Below are 17,937 nucleotides of genomic sequence, written 5' to 3' on the forward strand. Positions count from 1 at the left end.
GTATGTAGACACATATGTATATAATGCTTGCTCTCACATTTATCTTGTATGAAAGACATTTGGTCATTGGAGTAATGCCTGCCATTGATAGCATTTAAAAATATGTCAGGGTATTCTGTATGTTTTCCTTCAGTTTTTGTAATATTAAGACAACACAAAGCTAACAGGATGAATCCAAGACCTGACCTGCTGGGTTAAAATACCTTCTACACAAAGGTATCTATTTGTTCTTACCTACATCTTGCACTAATTTAACACCCAATCTTGGCAAGTGTTGACTGCCCCTCTTTGGTCTAGAGGGCAGAAGAGGAAAACCCCTAATGCATAACTTCCAGTCTCTCTGAACTGCATCTTAACAGTGTTTCTTTTATGAAATACTAATAGTAAAATCCTGCTTTGAATAGCTATTCTATACTGGAATTAACAATTATGAAGAAACTGTAAAATTAATATTAGAGTCTGATCTCTAATTTCTGGTAACTTAATGTCATTCACACCAGAACAGCACTAAATGGACAAATTATTCAAAATTACCGCTAAACCTTTCAGAGGCCTTGCCCCCTTAATAGCATGGCATCTAGAATTGATCCCTATTTGAATCTGCTTCTCTAGTCTCAAGTCCCAGCTGCGCTGAATAGCAAATATCTCCATTTCAATAGGGAAAATGGTTGTACTAAAGTAGTTCTCTCCAGGGGTCAGAATACTTCAGAAGGGCATTTAGGCGGCTGTATGTTATTGAACAGAAACATCAGCTCACATATTACTGATTATAACTGCATGGCTCTGTTGAAAAGATGTCTGCAGTAGTATTAAGTGCTGAGATAAGGACAGAGGAGTGTTACGCATTAAAAAAATACTATCCATCTGTTGCCAAATTTTAGATACATGAGCAATCGCAAGCTGTAACACAAAAATCTGAAGTGCAACCTTTGTGGCTGATGCGTCAGGGTCACATTCAGTGACACGTCCTCAGTTTCATACTGCTTAAGGTAGACAGTCTTTTGAATATTGATTGAAGCAAGCAGGAGGCAGAGTTTGATTTCTGTGGTTTTGCAAAGAGAATGTAATAGACACTTCTCTGGAAATTTGCTTTCGGTAGCTTAAATATACCATTTTCTTTAAAAACACCATTAACCTGTTCTGATCCCATCACTAGAGCAGCCAGCCAAGTACAGAGCCACCGCACATTCAGCCTGCGCTTAGCCCTGAGCTGCAGACAGACCTGCAGTCACAGCACGCTGCCCACTGCCACGCTGTCACATAGAACCTACTCCAGCTAGCTGAAACTAACATGACCCCCCAGACCCTTATTTCCAGTGACTTTTGTATAATGACTATGTCAAGTGCCACCATGGAATGATAAATCCCGTGTCCCAGACTGTACTTTGGCCGATGTGCCTGAGGAAGCACTTGGGCTTCGTTGGGCTTCACAGCGCAGAACACAAACAAGGGAGGTTAATCCTGGCCTAGCAGTGAAAAACCGACCCATGAGCATCTGTGCAAAGGGGTGGCTTAAGACTGGGTCAACTAGGCTCAAAGAAAACTGGGGTCCTCCAGTTGGCTGTATCAACTGCAAGCCTGGATGGCATCTACATTAAACAGACATGGATTCAAAATTTCTTAAAAGGAGCGGCCCCGGTGGTTTCACAAACCCAGAGCACCAGCAGCCACAGAAGGGACTATTCAAAAAACACATTCTCATACAGAGCCAAGAAAAATCAACCAACCACTGCATGACAGCAAAGCTGACAGGCAAGCCCAAAGTCAATGAAGGTAGTTCTGTATCACCACCTTTCTTGACCAGATCCAACAACATTTGCCAACAAGGGAGCTTGTATGCCATGGTCACAGTGTTTCTGGGCTTACAGACCCTTTTTATTATCAAGAGCTTGAGATAACTATTTTTTTGCCTGCAAGAGGGCAGCAGAACAAACTTTCTCTTAGAAGTGACAAAGTACTGTATGAAGGAAGCCGTAACTTCTACTTGAGGATGAATCTCAATGCCTATGCTTCAGATTCTAAAATAGTTCATTTACTAATTTTTCCGATTGGTTTATCTAAACAAGATGCTTAAACCAATCCAAATAGAAATCTTAAAATATTTTTTATGAAAATCACTTAGAAACAGGAAAATGTAATGGATACAGCTATCACACAAAAAAGGACTGAGAATGCAAAGTGACCACGGCTATATCCAATGTCAGTAAGTCACTCATTAGTAACGAGTTAAACAGCATCTAGGTCACTCTACAGTCTTTCCTGCACACCCTCGGCTCACTGCGTATCGGAAATGCTGTGTGGGAAGGACAGGGAACTAAGCTCACAGACCAAGTATGACTCAGATTGCAGTAATTTAATGATACTTTTTTTCTCTTAAATTATCCTCGGGATTAAAAGAATCCACACCCTCAACATGAAACCAAATCACAGTGAAAGAAAGAAACCACAAATTCACAGATCTTTGGGTCAACAAAAGGTATCTAGAAGCAAATTATTAATGGTGAAGGACTCAGACCTTTCCTAGAACATACTATATGGTCAGAACAGCAGAAGGAGAAGAATTTGAGCCCCAGTCAGATGTTCTTCTGAAAGCCCTAGTGGGGATGATCTCATCAACAAGAATGTCAGAGAACTGACTGCCAAAAAAATAAAGGAGAGCTGTCACAGCCAAATGCTGACCTCTACCACTAGAGGAAAGCAACTTGAGAGAAATAGCCTCACATTTCCTCCACCACTGCAGAAGCTGAAGTCAAGAGTTGTCAAATATCTTTGGCACAAGCAGGAGCAGAAGACAACTATACGATCCTGAAGAAGGCACAACACCAGTGACCCAGGTCCAAATACAAATCCAGTTAAATCTCTGAGGAACAATTAAGATTTCTGCAAATTCTGTCCCACTGAACAAAGCAAAAGTTTGGAAAGGACACTAATGAGCAGAAGAAAACATTGCCTTCAGAAATACTCCCTCCTGACTACAATATAAAATTATGAAAATTTACTCTTTCCTCTACACTTCAAGCTGCCTCCCTCCCCTTCACTTAAGGAAAGGGCAAGAAAGGGCACGGTAACTACCACAAGAAGAGCAAAGCTAAAACACCCTAATGGCACTAACACGTCTTCTGTCACAGGAACTCATAATTTTTCATCCAGAGAAACAGAAACTAATTTCCCCTTTTTCACGGCAAAAATTTAACTAGTTTTGTTGCAATGATATAAACAGCGGTGGATCACTTTTTCTGAAAGGTTTTTATTAGTGTATTGTGAAGTACATGGCAAGTCAATTATAAAGAATCGAGCATCTGGTTTTACAGCTATATATTTAGATGTATGCTGCTCTGTTTCTAATTAAATGATCTAATTTTTTTAATCCCATGAGATAAAGAAACTAACAATGTTCCCAAAACCTATATCCACCATATAAACATCACTAGGATGCTTGATCAGTAACCAGTTACCTTTAAAAGTAAAGTCTTGCTGCTGCACCTTTCAGCTACAGCCATGGAGGAGTCCAAATCCCTAATCTCCTCTGATTAAGTGAGGCACTTGGACCCAAGTGAGGTCAGGTGGAGGGCTCTATCTTGAGAATAGAGACAGTGTCACTTGATCAGTGAATTTTAAGTAACAATTAAAAGGGCAACATCTTTGATAGAAAAGACCAAGAGAGTGACCACAAATGGAGCAAGAGTCCCATGTTCCATACTGATTTAGACCAACAAAGGGTCTGCTTCAGGTCATTGCTTCAAAAAGTGCAATTTATTGGTTAAATGGAAACTTAAGAGGAAAAAAATTAAGTCTTTCCTGGTTTTCAAAAAGGAATCAGACTCAAAAACTTTTCTTACCCTGGCTGTCTACCCAAGAACATCTTAACAACATGGGCCTTTCTGTGATCTACTACTGTGAACCCACCTACTTTTTGCACCTCATCAATTCTACCCAATTCAGTTGTCCCAAACAGTAAACCTGTGCTCCTTAGACTGCCACCTCCATCTCAGTTCAAGTGTTAGATGGGAAACAGGTGATTAGTCACAGTCAGGGCTGTCCCCTCTTCCGGGGAGGGCCACTCTTTGCAAAATATTTAATGACATTTGCGAAACCACGTAACTCAGAGTGAGTGTCTTAGACTTCAAAGAGAATTAACAAATATTTAACTGAACAAGCAATTAATAAAATGGGTGGGAAAACCATCAGAATTTCTCATGGAACAAAGTAACATGCAGTTCACTTGGGAAGAACGGAAGACTGGGACAGATTATTGTATATTTTTATAAAGCCATAGCTCTGAGTATTTGGAAGATGTTCAAAAAGAATTGATCTTAATTTACATAATAAGTTGTACATTCATGCTGAGGCCTTGGTATGATGACGGATTGCTTTCAACAGCAGTCCTGGCTAATGGTGTCTCACTCCTAGCACTGTACCTCTGTACTGCACCATGGAAGCCCTGGAAGCTGCCACTGAGAGAAAGGAACATGGAGCAACACTTGCCCTCTCAGTATTTGAGATCTTCAAAATATAGCAAATAGATCTCTGGCAACAAATAAAAAAAAGCCTCAACAGTGAAGTTAAGACAAGGCCTGCCACACAGTAAAAGGAAGTAGCTTCAAGTGCGGGAAACGTAGGGGGTTAAATACAGGATATTGGGAGGAAAAAAAGGAAAAAAAGACGATGATTTACATTCCTTTTCAGATCACAGCAGTACAAACAGCGATGCAGGGAAGGAAATGCACACCACTACGTCAGCTCTACTGGATACCGCACCATGCTGATATCCTCAGGCCTTGAAGGGAAAGAGCCTTTCTCCTCTCTGCCAAACGGCTTCTCCAGAACTTAGCCAAGGCTTGCAGACTTAACACGGGGCAGATTTCTGCCTTGGGGTACTGCAGAGCTAAAGGTTGAGAAGAAGAAGAAAGGGGGGAAAAAAAACACCCACACCAAACAAAAGAAGCATGGAGTTTATCATCTGGCACTGTGCAATTCCGTAGCTGACAAGCTCAGCCTTGGCTATCAGTGTGTGCCGTGGAGCCAGCGCTCAGTGGTTTTAAGCCCCAATACTGGCCATAGGGCTGCGGGCTCCTGCAGGTGCTCCGTGCTTTCTAGGATCGGGCTTTGCAAGCACACTGCAAACAAACAGGAGTCACGCTTGCCACCATCTTAGGGGCTCAGGCAAGCTTTTCTGTTCCACATTAGGTTTGTTAACACGCCGGTTCCTGGCAATTTTACATACATGCTAAATAAACTATGTACTGAACTGTAAAACTCTGCTCCAAAAGCTCTTCAGTTACTCCATCAGCAGAGTCCTTGAAACTAGAAATATTAGCTTGGCTCTTTTTCCAGTGTTTAGATCATTTTATTTCTGACATTTAGGGTTTGCAAATAAAAGATCTGAGATTTCTCCAGTATTTGTATTACCCTGTATGAAGCATTTTTTTCCTCCCAGTTTTAGATCTTCTAATAACATAACACTTATTTTATGACTGCATTCACTCAGACATTGAAGAAAAAGTCCTTATTAATGCACCAGAATAATTGCTGATATTTTGATAGATTTGTGAAAGCTCGTTAGTGACTATGTCTAAGCCAAAAAGCAGCACTAGGATTTGAAATACTGATTATGTGTAAGGCCTTAAGTCAACAGTATTCTCCTAGGCAAAAATTCTGATCCATACTCTGTTTTTTAAAAGATAGTATGTACAACTACACAACTGCACAGAATAGAGAAACATTTAAAAACATAAGATTTTGGGCTAATATACTTTAATTAAGATGGCCAAAATGATCAATTAATTAAATGTAATTATTAACACTAAAAAAATTTGTGAAATAACACACAATGTGTATCTTGGGGGATTTCTCTTGTGGCAGTAAAGCAACAGATTACAAATTTTTCTTCTTTTGGGATATTAAGAGATTAAAGTAAGAGAAGAAATAGAAATGGCAGGGGCAGCATAGGAGTACAAATCAGAACATATTTCTTCCACCAAAATTGATTCTGTTAATGATTAGCTCAACTTGCACAGGTTATTTCAACTGGAATATTTGTACTAGTAACAGTGTCAAAACAGGCCCCAAATCAAAGTCTTCTCTTTCTGTTTTTCATTGGTGTTTTTCACTCTATGTCCATGTATCATAACGTTCAAATTAAAATGTGACTTTTTTTCGAGGTACTGCACATCTATCTGTAAAGATTAGATATTTAAATGATCAAATGTTAATTCTTCTCCCAGCAGCCCTTTAGAAATTTGATTTTCTACAGGGTTGGTCTGAGTCTTAAGTAAGCACTGCTCAAATTGAACTGGGGCAGTTGACATTTTTTGAATGTCAAAACAGGGTACAATTTTAGGGTAGAAGTTGTAGGAAAGGATAAGCACTGATGTTTCATTTTTCTCCCTTTTTACCTCAATTACAAGTTTCATGGGAGATAGTAGGATCTGAATTTATATTTACTATGGATGTTTATTATCTGGGTTGCATACAATTCGGGGTGTTACCTTCTCAACCCTAAATGCAGCTTGGCAACAACATAGGGGGAAAAAAGATTGAAAGGTTATGAAAAAAAAAAAACCCTGGTCTTATAATGTGTCAACATCAGACGGCTCATTTTTTCATTTCAAGGAGTTAACGTTACAGAAATTGGAGCTAAGTAGAACTAACCTTTAGCAAACAAAGTCAAGACTTCACGAGATTTCTATGAGTTATGTGAAACCATATGAGATATTAGACATTAGATAAAAGAATCTGTTTGCAAATACTGATTCTGCTTTCTACACTGAATGGTATCCTGAGAAAAAGGGCAAGTTTAACATAAGCACGCATGGGCAGAAATCAATTTAGACTCTAAGCTGATTGAATTCTGAAACGGTTTCTGACCGAGACATCTGCCTAAGTGGTCTTTAAGAGAAGGGACAGGTTTTAGAATCTGCATCGTAGAACCCACTACAGAGCCTGACTAGCACTCATTAACATTTTCTGTAGTTCACCAAAATTAAACAATCCCCTTCAAAATGTTCTTGAATTAGTGGTTATTCTGTGGTGCTATCACCTCCCATCTGAAATGGGCCCCTGCCATCGGGAAAGCTCAGGACCGGGACCCTGATCAAAGGCATTCCACCCGCTGCCACGGGACATTTCTTCCCTGCGGCTCAGCGATAGGGAGCAAGGGTTGCATCTCCGTACAACAAATACCCGCAGACTTGCAAACACTCACAGATTTTACAGGCCCCACATTACCAAATCAGCTTTTTGTTTTCCAACAAGAGATCTTCGATGGTGGTAGCTTTTACCAATCTGCTTTCCTAGTGCTTCTTTTACAAGCAGCTGTGGCTGAAACATTCCTTCCACTCTCCTCCCTCGCCCTCACTTCCTAAAGGAAATTCCATGGGATCGCCTCTCCTCCAGCCCCACACTGCAACAAAACTCCCGTCTCCTGGGGGAGATGGAGCTTGTGCAATCGCTGGGTCCCTGCATCTGCGACCGCAGCGCAGAGTTGCTCGGTGCATTTGTATTCAGATCGCTTGTTTTTTAAGAGAGTGTGCTGAGGGGAACTGCTGATTACTGTTAGGCTAAATGAAATACTGAATTCAAAAAACTTCAATCTTGGCTTAATCACAAAATGGAAAGAGAAAATTAAAACTATGTTTGTTTTAAATTCAAAGCATCTCAAGAGACTGTCTGCATCCAGAGGACAGGACTCCAGAAGACAACTTTTTTTTTTTTTTTTAACTTTTTCTCAATTACAATTAACTTTCCCCAAAATACATATGGCTCCCTAATGACATCCTACAATAAGGCATTATCGTGTAAAAAAATACCCCAGAACTACTCAGAGAGGATTTCAGCGTGGATTTCATTTGATTGTGAATGTAAAGCTGTCTAAATTTTATTTCTGTCTAATTAAAGTGCGAATATTGAAGGAAAGATAGAGAGTCTTCCTTCACATCATGCCAGGCTAGACACATCATAACATGACTGCTGAAAGCAGTTGATAAAACAGAAAGGAAATGACCATTTAAACCAAACATCGCATATCCAGGCCAGTCGCGATGGCGCACCACACAAATGCCTCACTACTAACTGTGGAAGTCGAGCCTTAACAACAAGGAGCATTGTGTCAGGCCTACATCCCTCCAGTGCATCTGGCAAAACTGAATACTATTTCATCTCGGCTGTAGAAATGGGATACTTACTTTTGATAGCAACCTCTTAAATGATAGCAACCTCTTAAAAGATCATCAGCTCAGACATCTGTATCTGCCCAGCGTATTGTGGCGTCACAGAAGCTAGCAGAGCTGGTTTACATACCATACTGGCATGCAACTCCTCCTCTGGCAGTTTGTCTAGCTGAGAAACTGGGTGCATCAGCTGGGCAGAACACAAGTGAGATTATCTAAATCCTGGTCCCGAGGTTACCGCGGGTGTTTTTCTGCAGCGCTGCGTTCCATACCAACGTGTGCCTGCACAGGCAACACAGCACTGGCACAATCAGTTATTACATCTAGGGAACACACTTTCACCATTCTTGGTGCTGTTTGCGCTCCGAAGGGAAAAAACGGATGGAAAAAGTACAGATATGAGAATTCTACTGCAGTTTATACCAAACCCAAACCATGCCACAGTCCTTGAGGAAGGAATAAAGAAAATGATGATGCTGGTACCATACAGCACAAAGCTAAACGTTACAAATCACATACTGAGCAATTGCTAAATAATCTACCTCCTCCTGCAACCCAATGGTATTCTGTAAATCTGGTGTTATGTATTCAGAGATGTATGCAGTAATACTATTTTTTTAAAAAATGCATACATAAATGTCTAAAAGAATTAACTGTAGAGGACATCTTTCCACCCTAAAAAAAGTAAGAATAGATAGGCTCCTGCTCCAGTATAATCAGTATTAATACTGATCTCAAAGGGAACAGTTTCAGAGACACTGATGTATCACACTTAATTATATGACATGAAATCATATTCCACATAATTATGAATGCAATATTTCACTGCAGCTGACAAACCATGAAAGAAAAATGCAAGAAAAATGGAGAATAAAGAGAAAGGAATGAAGAGAAAATACTTCAAAAAATTGGAGGAGTTAGCTTTGAAGTCTTCCATTCCACTTTCCCTGACCCGCATCATCTATCTAAAGGAGTCGTATTCACATGCTACAGACGTTTCCTTAGACCCAACTGAGCAGCAGTCACCTGCCCAGCCCATTCTGCCAAGAGAGGTAAATGCAAAAGACAATCGGACTACTTCCTAAAGTCCAGCTACGTCCTTTTTTTAATGAGATATGCTGAGTAAAATTAGCAGATTTCTTGCTCTTAACTGACCGCAGTGACAACAGCTCCCTGCTACAGTAAATGTTAGAGCTCCAGTTCACCACTTCTCGGTCCTGAGTGTATTTGAAGGAGATGGGAAATGGCAGCACGGGGAGAGGTCACAATTACACGGTAAGCAAAGAACACAGAAACATTAATATGCTAAGGGATGTCACATGACTTAATAAAAATGTGTGTGTTATTAAGAGCAGGGAATTGAAACAACTTTTAGGTGTTCTTGCCCCAAAACTGGGAAACATTAGAGAATGCAACTACAAAAATGTTCCCGTGCTGTGAAAACAAAGCTGTATAGCACGTCTGGCTTAAATGTTTCAAAACCACCATTAGCTTGTCATTAGTTTTACCTATGCTTGTGTTCATGATGCTGAATATTTAGGAAGGAATCCTTAAAATACCCTCTCAAGAAGAAATGTGATTTCCCAACACACATAAGCAAAGGTAGCTGCTACAAGGGTCGGTTTCTGTGTTCCGATCATCCTGGTGCAGAACAACGGTCTGTTGTGGTAATTATATCACTAACTTTGTTACCTTAAACCAGCTGCTTTCCTAATTGTAATCCCATTAAAAACCTGCATCACCACCATACAGCAATAATTTAAGGGGGAAGCCTTAAGTGAAACTGTCCAGAGGAAAAACAGATTTTAAAAAAAAAATCATGTAGACTACAAACAGCTCAATACAAGCGACACAGTACGAGCAAACAGCCTGAAGGGAACACGTCAAAGAGTGGGCTGGCATGATGACTTATGCTGAACTGAATAGGGGAGACCTGGGTTAAGCCTCAAAGCTTCAAATCTCACCCTGGAACTGGGGATTGTCAGGAGGGTGATGGGTCTGCTTCATCATCCTCATTTAATGATGTAAATGGCACAAAAGGAGGTCTCTGAAGAAATTCAGCATCAAGAGATGCCATGCTGCAGGCTAGTAAGCAAATCATAAGCAAGACGGTGGAAAGCACAGGGCTTTGGAACCATGTGGCTTGGGTATAAAGGTCACCCACAGTGAAGCACACACCTAGTAAAAGTCTGGAAAGCACCTAGAAAACATGTCAAAGCAAGTTACAAACTCTTGGCTGAATCTCCTAAGACACAATTGCCTAAGTCCCTAATCACAAAAGCAACCTCAACAATTTCAGTGAATAACTGGAATGGATTTAATCTTGCATCTTCAGATCCAGATATTAAATAAGCTACAAGAAACTACTGTCCAACAGTCACTGAATAAGAAAGTACAATTAAAGCCTAAATAATATATTCATAAGCAAAAACCCAACACACTAGCTGAAGGAGGCACATCAGACATCGATAGCCATGCCAGGGGAAGGAAGTACAATTAGGCATGGCTGAGGCAACACCACTCCAGCAACGCTGGAAAACCTGCACTTCATGGCAGAGGTTTGCTCAGTGAAACAGAGCTCATGCAATGGCACTACATGGTTTGGGAAAGGAACTGCACAGCGGAGTCAGGCAGAGAGGACGGTTGCAGAAATCGGTCCGAGTCTAACAGCCAATGCTGAGGGCGGGCGGCTTCCTGCAGGCTTCCCCCAACTGTGCTCATCGGCTCCTTACTCTCATTTTTCCTTTCCTCTGCTCTTGTCCTTCTATTTAGCCAATTTCTCCTGTCTAGCCTCCCACGTAAAAGATGGTATCTGTGGGCCATTGCATCAATTGCTTTGCCTACCCTTACGAACCCGATGGAAAGCTCTTATGGCCAGGGCTGACTCACGTGGTGTCCCCCCAACACACCGGGCTCTGGTTCTGGGTTGGTTGTTATGACATCCTTGCAACAAACATAATACCTACCTTATTCTTCCCCACACTTCTGCCTCTGGCACAACTGATATGAAGAAATTTGTTTTCACAACGCAGAACTGGAGTAGCAGGCTTGAGTTTGAATGAACTGTTCAGAAATGTGGCAGCTTCACTTCCCACACAAAAGCCAATAATACTCTCTGAAAATAGCTGTACTCCCAGGTAAGCCTTCACAACAAAATTATAATATGCTCTTTTCATCTTGGAAAAGAGGAGAATGCTTCACCTAATAGAGCACTAGAAAGAACCAAGCTAATGAAGGTGGAGAGCAGGTTTGCAGAGACGTATATTGGCAAACGGCGCTCTTGCCAGGAAAGTACTTTTCCACAAAACTGGTGAACGTTTGCTTACTGTGCTCGTAAAAACTGCGCAGCTGTGCTGCAACAGGAAAGCAAACCCAACACTTCTATAATTTGATAAGAGGTTTCTCTAGTGATTCACCAAAAATAATTAATCAAAATAAAAACACAGCCAAAAATAGCACTGCTAGCTGTTGTAAGCAAGAACTAAAGCAAACATATTGACTAAAGCAAATAAAAGTCACTGTATAACCAGACCAATACGCAAGAACTCTATAGATTCTGCTACCTTTTATTCTGAGGGATTATACTGAAAGCAGTATTTCTCTACAATAACCATCACTGAAAATAACTTTTCACTACAGTATATGATAGAAGTCCATGATGATCCAAGGGAAAATCTGTGCAGATGGGAGGTTTCTGGCATTTGTAGTGACAATGACATTTTTCAACCATTATTTCCCCAACCCACAGGTGTTTTTCTGTCTTGTCTGACAACAGCCAAAAGGTATAAAACAAAAGCCAGTGACATTTTTCTGTATATCCACTGAAAAGTGCTTATCACCAGCTAGCAAGACCATTTCTGCAATATGCAGAGCAGCCTTTCTATCCATCCTTAGCATCAAGGACTCCAGTGGACAGCCTCTTAGGACAGCACGATCCACTCTATATGGGGAAAAGGAGCTAAAATTACTCTAGAGCCTACCAGTAAAATCTTAGGCATTTGGAAAGAGCTAGTGAAAATATTTCAGAGATCTGGAGTAAACAGCAGTTTCTTCACTGACTTCTACATCTCCAACATTTTATTCTCTGTTTATTTTGTATTGTCTCATCTTAAACAATGAACGTGGCAGGTCCACTTTCAAGAATATCTTCCCCTCTATGTCCTAGAAGTTTAGGCAGATTTGTGGGAAGGAAACATCTTGCATCTGAAACTTTCCATAGTCTATAAAAGTGGATTATTGAGCTTCTGTGAGCAAGGAGAGAGTGTTGTCATTTCTATCTTACTGCAGCATCAAGTTAGTGGCTAAGGGGCTATGTTGGCAGAGAAACCTAACGCTCTTAATAGATTACCCAGATTTTTGAAAGATGTTCCAAGCCTAGAATTTCTGGACATCTCACTTGGTTCCTTAGCAGAAATGGAGAATTTTGAGACAGGGCCTCCTTTCCTCTCAGTAAGACATTTTGGGGAGAAATATCTCACAGGAAGAAATGCCACGACCTTCCAAGTCTGCAAATTCACATCAGAATTGATTTAGTAACTTCACGACTCCAGTTCTTGCCTTTTCTTTATTTACAAAATTCATGCTGTTCCAACTACAATTATATATTGAACAGCAACCAAAAAAAAATCAGAATCTTTGGCTACCCAGGAGGAAAAGGACCAGTTGCAGCAAAGTATTGAACACATTTTTTCTAGGGCGTTCATGTATCAGTGACATCTAAGACTATGCAAACCAAAATGTCTTCAGAAAGAGATTAAGGAGCTATAGTAACGACTGCACAAATAGTAGTTACTTGGCGGCTCCAGTGCAAAATAACCTCACAACTCTGTCCTAACATAACATGAGCGCGCAGGCCAAAAAGTTTCTTCATTAGTTCAAAAGGGAAGGAAAAATCCACTTCTGTAAAACGTGTATTGGCAACTAAAATTCAAGTGACAAGAGGTCATTGTCCCATGGGAAGCTGTAAATACGTCTTATTTATCAATGAGTCTTTTCACCGATTGATAATCTGTTCTCTTTTCTGTAAAACACACGGATTTCATTTGCTGTTGGGAAAATGACCAAATGGAAAATACTTTTTTTTAAAGACCTTAGAGCAAGTTGTTTTTATTATAATACTAAGATGACTGATATGTGACTACTATCCTGAAAGGCCAAGTTTTGCCTAAAAAAGAAAAAAAATTCTTCTCTATAAATTAGGTATCGGAGTTTTTGCAATATTCAAAAACAAACATGCCTCATATAAGCTAGGATCCAAGACTTACAGGTTTTCCTGGCTATTTTGCTAACTTCTGTTGTGACCTTGGGCATGTATTTTTGTATATTCCTAGTTACTTATCTGCTAAATTGAACACAAAATTACTTTGAGAATCGCAGGCAGTAGTGTTATATACAAACCTTAATGATTCTCCATTCATTCAAGAGAGATTTGGACGTGTTCTTACAGGTAGTATTGAAAATTTAGCTAAGTACTTTTGATTTCAAAATAATCCAGAAAGTGCACTACGGATTTCAGAAGTTGTAAGGGTTTTAAAAATTCAGTAAAACATTTAAGAAAGGTGATTTTAAACAGTGTATAAACAACATAATTGCAGTGTCTCTTGACATCTGACCCATATTTGAAAGTAACTAAAAGGCACCTGCTGCTGTAAAAATTAAAAAACAAAAGCAAAAACTCACACAAGCAAAAAAAATCTCATGTTAACAACATTGCCTGAAAACCTTCTGCTAAGCCAAGTCTACCTGGAACTCCAGCCGCTAGAGCGGATTCTTACGCGGATCAACTATTTTGAATCATAAATATAATTGTGCAGTAACGCACAGCCAACACAAATGAGTCTGAAACTAGGATAAGCATTCAAAGGCACACTGGAATTCACAGTGATGCAGAAAAATTACTTGAGTATCAACAGATTATCTTAGTAGTGAACAAAGAAGACCCTCTGTTGCAGGTTCTTAATAGCAAGTTTCACATTCAGGTATTAATTTGCATTTATCTGTGATATCAACAGCATCAGGCAGCAGTATGGGTGATCATAGCTTTTACTAAACCAATGGGTTGCTTCTGTTCACCACTATATTTCAACTTTCTTTGGAGAAGCAAAGTGCCAAATACATTTTTTTTGTTCTGATTTCCAGGGAAGTTGAAACTTGCCATTGCAGTACAGCATGAGGATTTTTATTTACAAATCTGGTTTTCTTCCCTCATAATCCAAACACTCAAATTGTATACCTACTATAAGCTTTTAAGGTATGACATTATAATTTATATTTAGGCATAGTACTTACGGTTGGCATAATTTTACCAGGTCCTGATCAGTGGTGTTTGGAGGCAGTGCTCTGATGTAAAGGTTTGTTTTACTTAATTGATCCCATCCTGAGTTGCTGCTGCTACTACTGTTGTTATTACTGCTGGTGGTGCTGGGACTAGGAGGAGCCATTGGGTGGGCTGGTACAATGGACTGCTGCAAAGGAAAAAGTGCGTTAGAGGAAACGACAGACAGCAATCGCAGCATGCACATTAGCTCAGTCTACAGTAGCCTGTTTACCATTTGGAGCGCTATGTTAAATCTGTACATAATTACTCATGTATTTAAAAAAATACACCTGCTTTCACACCACATTTGGGACAGGATTCACAGGTACATTCTAATATACCCAACCACGCTCAATGCATGACACAGGCTCAAATCATATATAACCTCTGCTGAATATTACTCATAGGATTTTATCACTTTTCATTGTGGCATCGGATGTGAAAATGAAATAAGAGATATTGTTCTTCTAGATTCCAGCAGGTATAAGCTAAGTTTACATCACTATGACTATTTCACATGTCATAAATGACTTGTTATGGCAGAGACAAAGATTATGCTATTTCCTTAATCCATCCAGAAATATAAAAATAATTAGAAGCCTCTTTTGTATCTTTTCTAGCTTTTAGTACCTCACACAGTATTGCTATTATGTTTTTAAAGATTGAGAGGGAGCACAGACAACTGAAGGACCAGACTTCAGACTAATTGCGTGCCTTGGCAGAACTTTCATACTGCCACTGATCTCAGTATTTGTGGATTATTTCAAGAGTATCAAGAAACAGAGTCTGTATAATGGCAACAAATTCAAGCTTCAAAAGGAGATAAGCACTTTTACACAGTCCTCAAGGTATCTAATGCTATTGCTCTTAAAATCAGACCCTAATGGAATGTAAAAACGTCTTAGAGAAAATCTGTAGTAGAGCAAGCTTAATCTTATTGCATTAACAGCAGCACAGCAGGACACTGTACAGAAAGTATTATGACCAGGTCTGTGTAAGAGAGGAATACTTTAACAAATATTGTAGAGAACTGAAGTTGCCAGTAAGAGGTCTTGTGACTGCAAGGTTTGCACTGACAAAACGAATTGCCTGCATGCAGCCCCTTTCCTGCAAAAGCCTGAGTCTCCATGGCTTGAGAAGCTCGTAGCTAAGAACCTCCCTGGGAACTGCAGAGGAAAGGCACGGGGCGGGGGGGGGGCGGGGGGGATAAAGTGGAATATAAAGTGAGATGTCAATGTAGACTCACTTGTTCCCGCCCTGGTGCCACCCTCTTCTTTGGACTAGTACAAACAGTTGTGTAGCCGCAGCCAGAACCAAAAAAATTATCTTCCCTGATCTGGTTCACCACATGTGGGTTTGTGCTACGCAAAAGCTTTGGCTGTCACAAGGCAGGGAACAGGAATGTGTAGGCAGAGAGGAGGGGATTAGTTTACCTCGTTTTAAAGCATCCATGAAACTACAGCCTTAATACACGAGAAAAGTGAAACTATTTTGAAGATAACCTCAGGAAATTGGAATGAAATTGTCAGTGGGGAAAAAAAATACAATGGCACGCCTTATATCAGATACTTCATGACAATTATGTGTTTCTTTTTTGATGTTTCCCTAGGAAAGTTTTGAAATCTTCCAATTCGGCATATTGCAAAGTTTATTATCCAGCAATAATAGCCTGGAACAGCAAACTGCAACACTCGCTATAAAATCAACATTTATATGTAGAAACATTGCATTGCCTTATTGAATTTAACTGAAAGTTACAAAAAAAAAATTTCTCATCATTTAAAATTTCAAAACTGAATATCAGTATTTCATTGCCATAGGGCTGGGGCTTTGTTTGTTTGTTTGTAAATAAAGATTTTTAGAAACATCAAATCTCTTCAAAAAGATTTATACTCAGAGTTGAAGAGCTGATCTAGAATTTCTTCCAGGCATGATTTAAAATGGGAAAAAGATTAAACCCTCCCTCCAAGTTTGTAATGGAAACACTGACGGATTTCAACTATAGCAGCACAAGTCGGGCTGTCAGATCATTCTGCTTCCAGTAACGCCAGGCAATTATTTTTAGGGTTACAAGCAATGCAGAATGACAGAGCAACTAGTTGCAAAACATTTTCATAACAAACTTAGTCTGGCACAGTGCTACTCTTCATTTTGTGAAGGCTATTTGAAGAAGCCTTCAGCAGAGTTCTCGAAATGCACACAGTGATCAAACGCACAACTGCTCTGTTCAAGGTTTCGAAATGCTCACTTCCCTCGTGCTGCCGTAAGAGTCAACACACACGTCCCAGTCATAATCTGAACTGGTAATTACTATTGGAGACTAAGTGCCTCTACTCTGTTTTTCAGTACCTTTGGTTTGCTTTTGCTTTTACTTCTTACAATGTTTTTTCCCTTAACATCTTTGGTTCTCTACATTACAAATAACCGAAGGTTTGTAAAATCTTGTCACCAGCTGGCCAAAGGCAAGAGAGGAAAATGTGCGTGTGGAGAGAGAGCGCAGGAATGCTAACTCTGTCTTCCTCTGAAACATAAACACTCCATCCTGAGAAATTTAAACTTTTATTTAAGCACGAAGATGCTCTAGTGCTAGTGGTCACACCCAAATATGATGGGAATGTAAATGTGATTACAGTTGTCTTCCTAAGTTTACAGACGGAGGGTTTTTCTCTGCTTCCACAGACACACATACCTTTACCAGCCTTAAAGGCTTTACAAAACACAGATACTGGGGGTGCTGCAGCTCCCAAACCCTGCAACCCAGGGACACACAGACAACCGTTAAAGGACCAGTGACATCTTAAAGCCATACAACTTAAACACATTTTTTACATTAAAACGTGATTTTAAAATCTCGAATCACTCTTTCCGCTCTGTTCTTCATCGACAGCTACTCGTAAAAACTAAATGATAGAAGTCCTTCTTTTGTTCAAAGGGGCTTTTCTCTTCCAGTTGCTGCAAAAGGCTCGGCGGTGGTGGCGGCAGCGCAGAGCCTGGCTGCTGTGGCTGTGCTGGTAGAGCCTCCTACGCTGACAGCACATGCCCACAGAAGAATTTTTCTGCTGGCATAGTTGCATCACCTCCCCAAACAACATAAGCTAAACTGATAAAAGTCCTCTTCTGCCGGCACAGCTGCATCCACGCCTAGAGTTTTGCCAACGTATCGATGTCAGCGAGGATGTATGACTTTTTTCCACACCCCTGGCTGATACGGTGCTCACTGGGCAAGACCTTCTGCAGCGGAGACCTGGCCAAAGTTTGGGGTTGTTTGTTTAGAAACAGCTTTCACGAACATGAACTGAAAGCTTTTTATAAAACCTGAAATTAGTTTTGAAAAGTTTTGGCTTACAAACTGTAGCCTCTGCTGCAAATTCATAGCAAAAGCTGGTCTTAAGATTTTATCATACGGACTTTGCAACAGTTTGCAATAATGTAACATACCTAAAACCACATTCA

The 17,937-nt window shown here is 40.1% G+C and overlaps 1 protein-coding gene across 7 annotated transcripts in view; it reads right to left on the reverse strand.

Moving 5' to 3' along the window:
* Nucleotides 1-17,937, reverse strand: part of RBMS1 (RNA binding motif single stranded interacting protein 1) — a 144,525-nt gene that overhangs the window by 48,786 nt on the left and 77,802 nt on the right. For all 7 annotated transcript variants that reach the window (XM_054829750.1, XM_054829751.1, XM_054829754.1 and 4 more), the window contains exon 2: nt 14,457-14,632. In XM_054829750.1, the coding sequence (XP_054685725.1) occupies nt 14,457-14,632 (176 nt within the window). The remainder of the gene's footprint in view (nt 1-14,456; nt 14,633-17,937) is intronic.

Source organism: Grus americana, chromosome 6 (genome assembly GCF_028858705.1).
Source record: "Grus americana isolate bGruAme1 chromosome 6, bGruAme1.mat, whole genome shotgun sequence".
In the NCBI taxonomy this organism is placed as follows: domain Eukaryota; kingdom Metazoa; phylum Chordata; class Aves; order Gruiformes; family Gruidae; genus Grus; species Grus americana.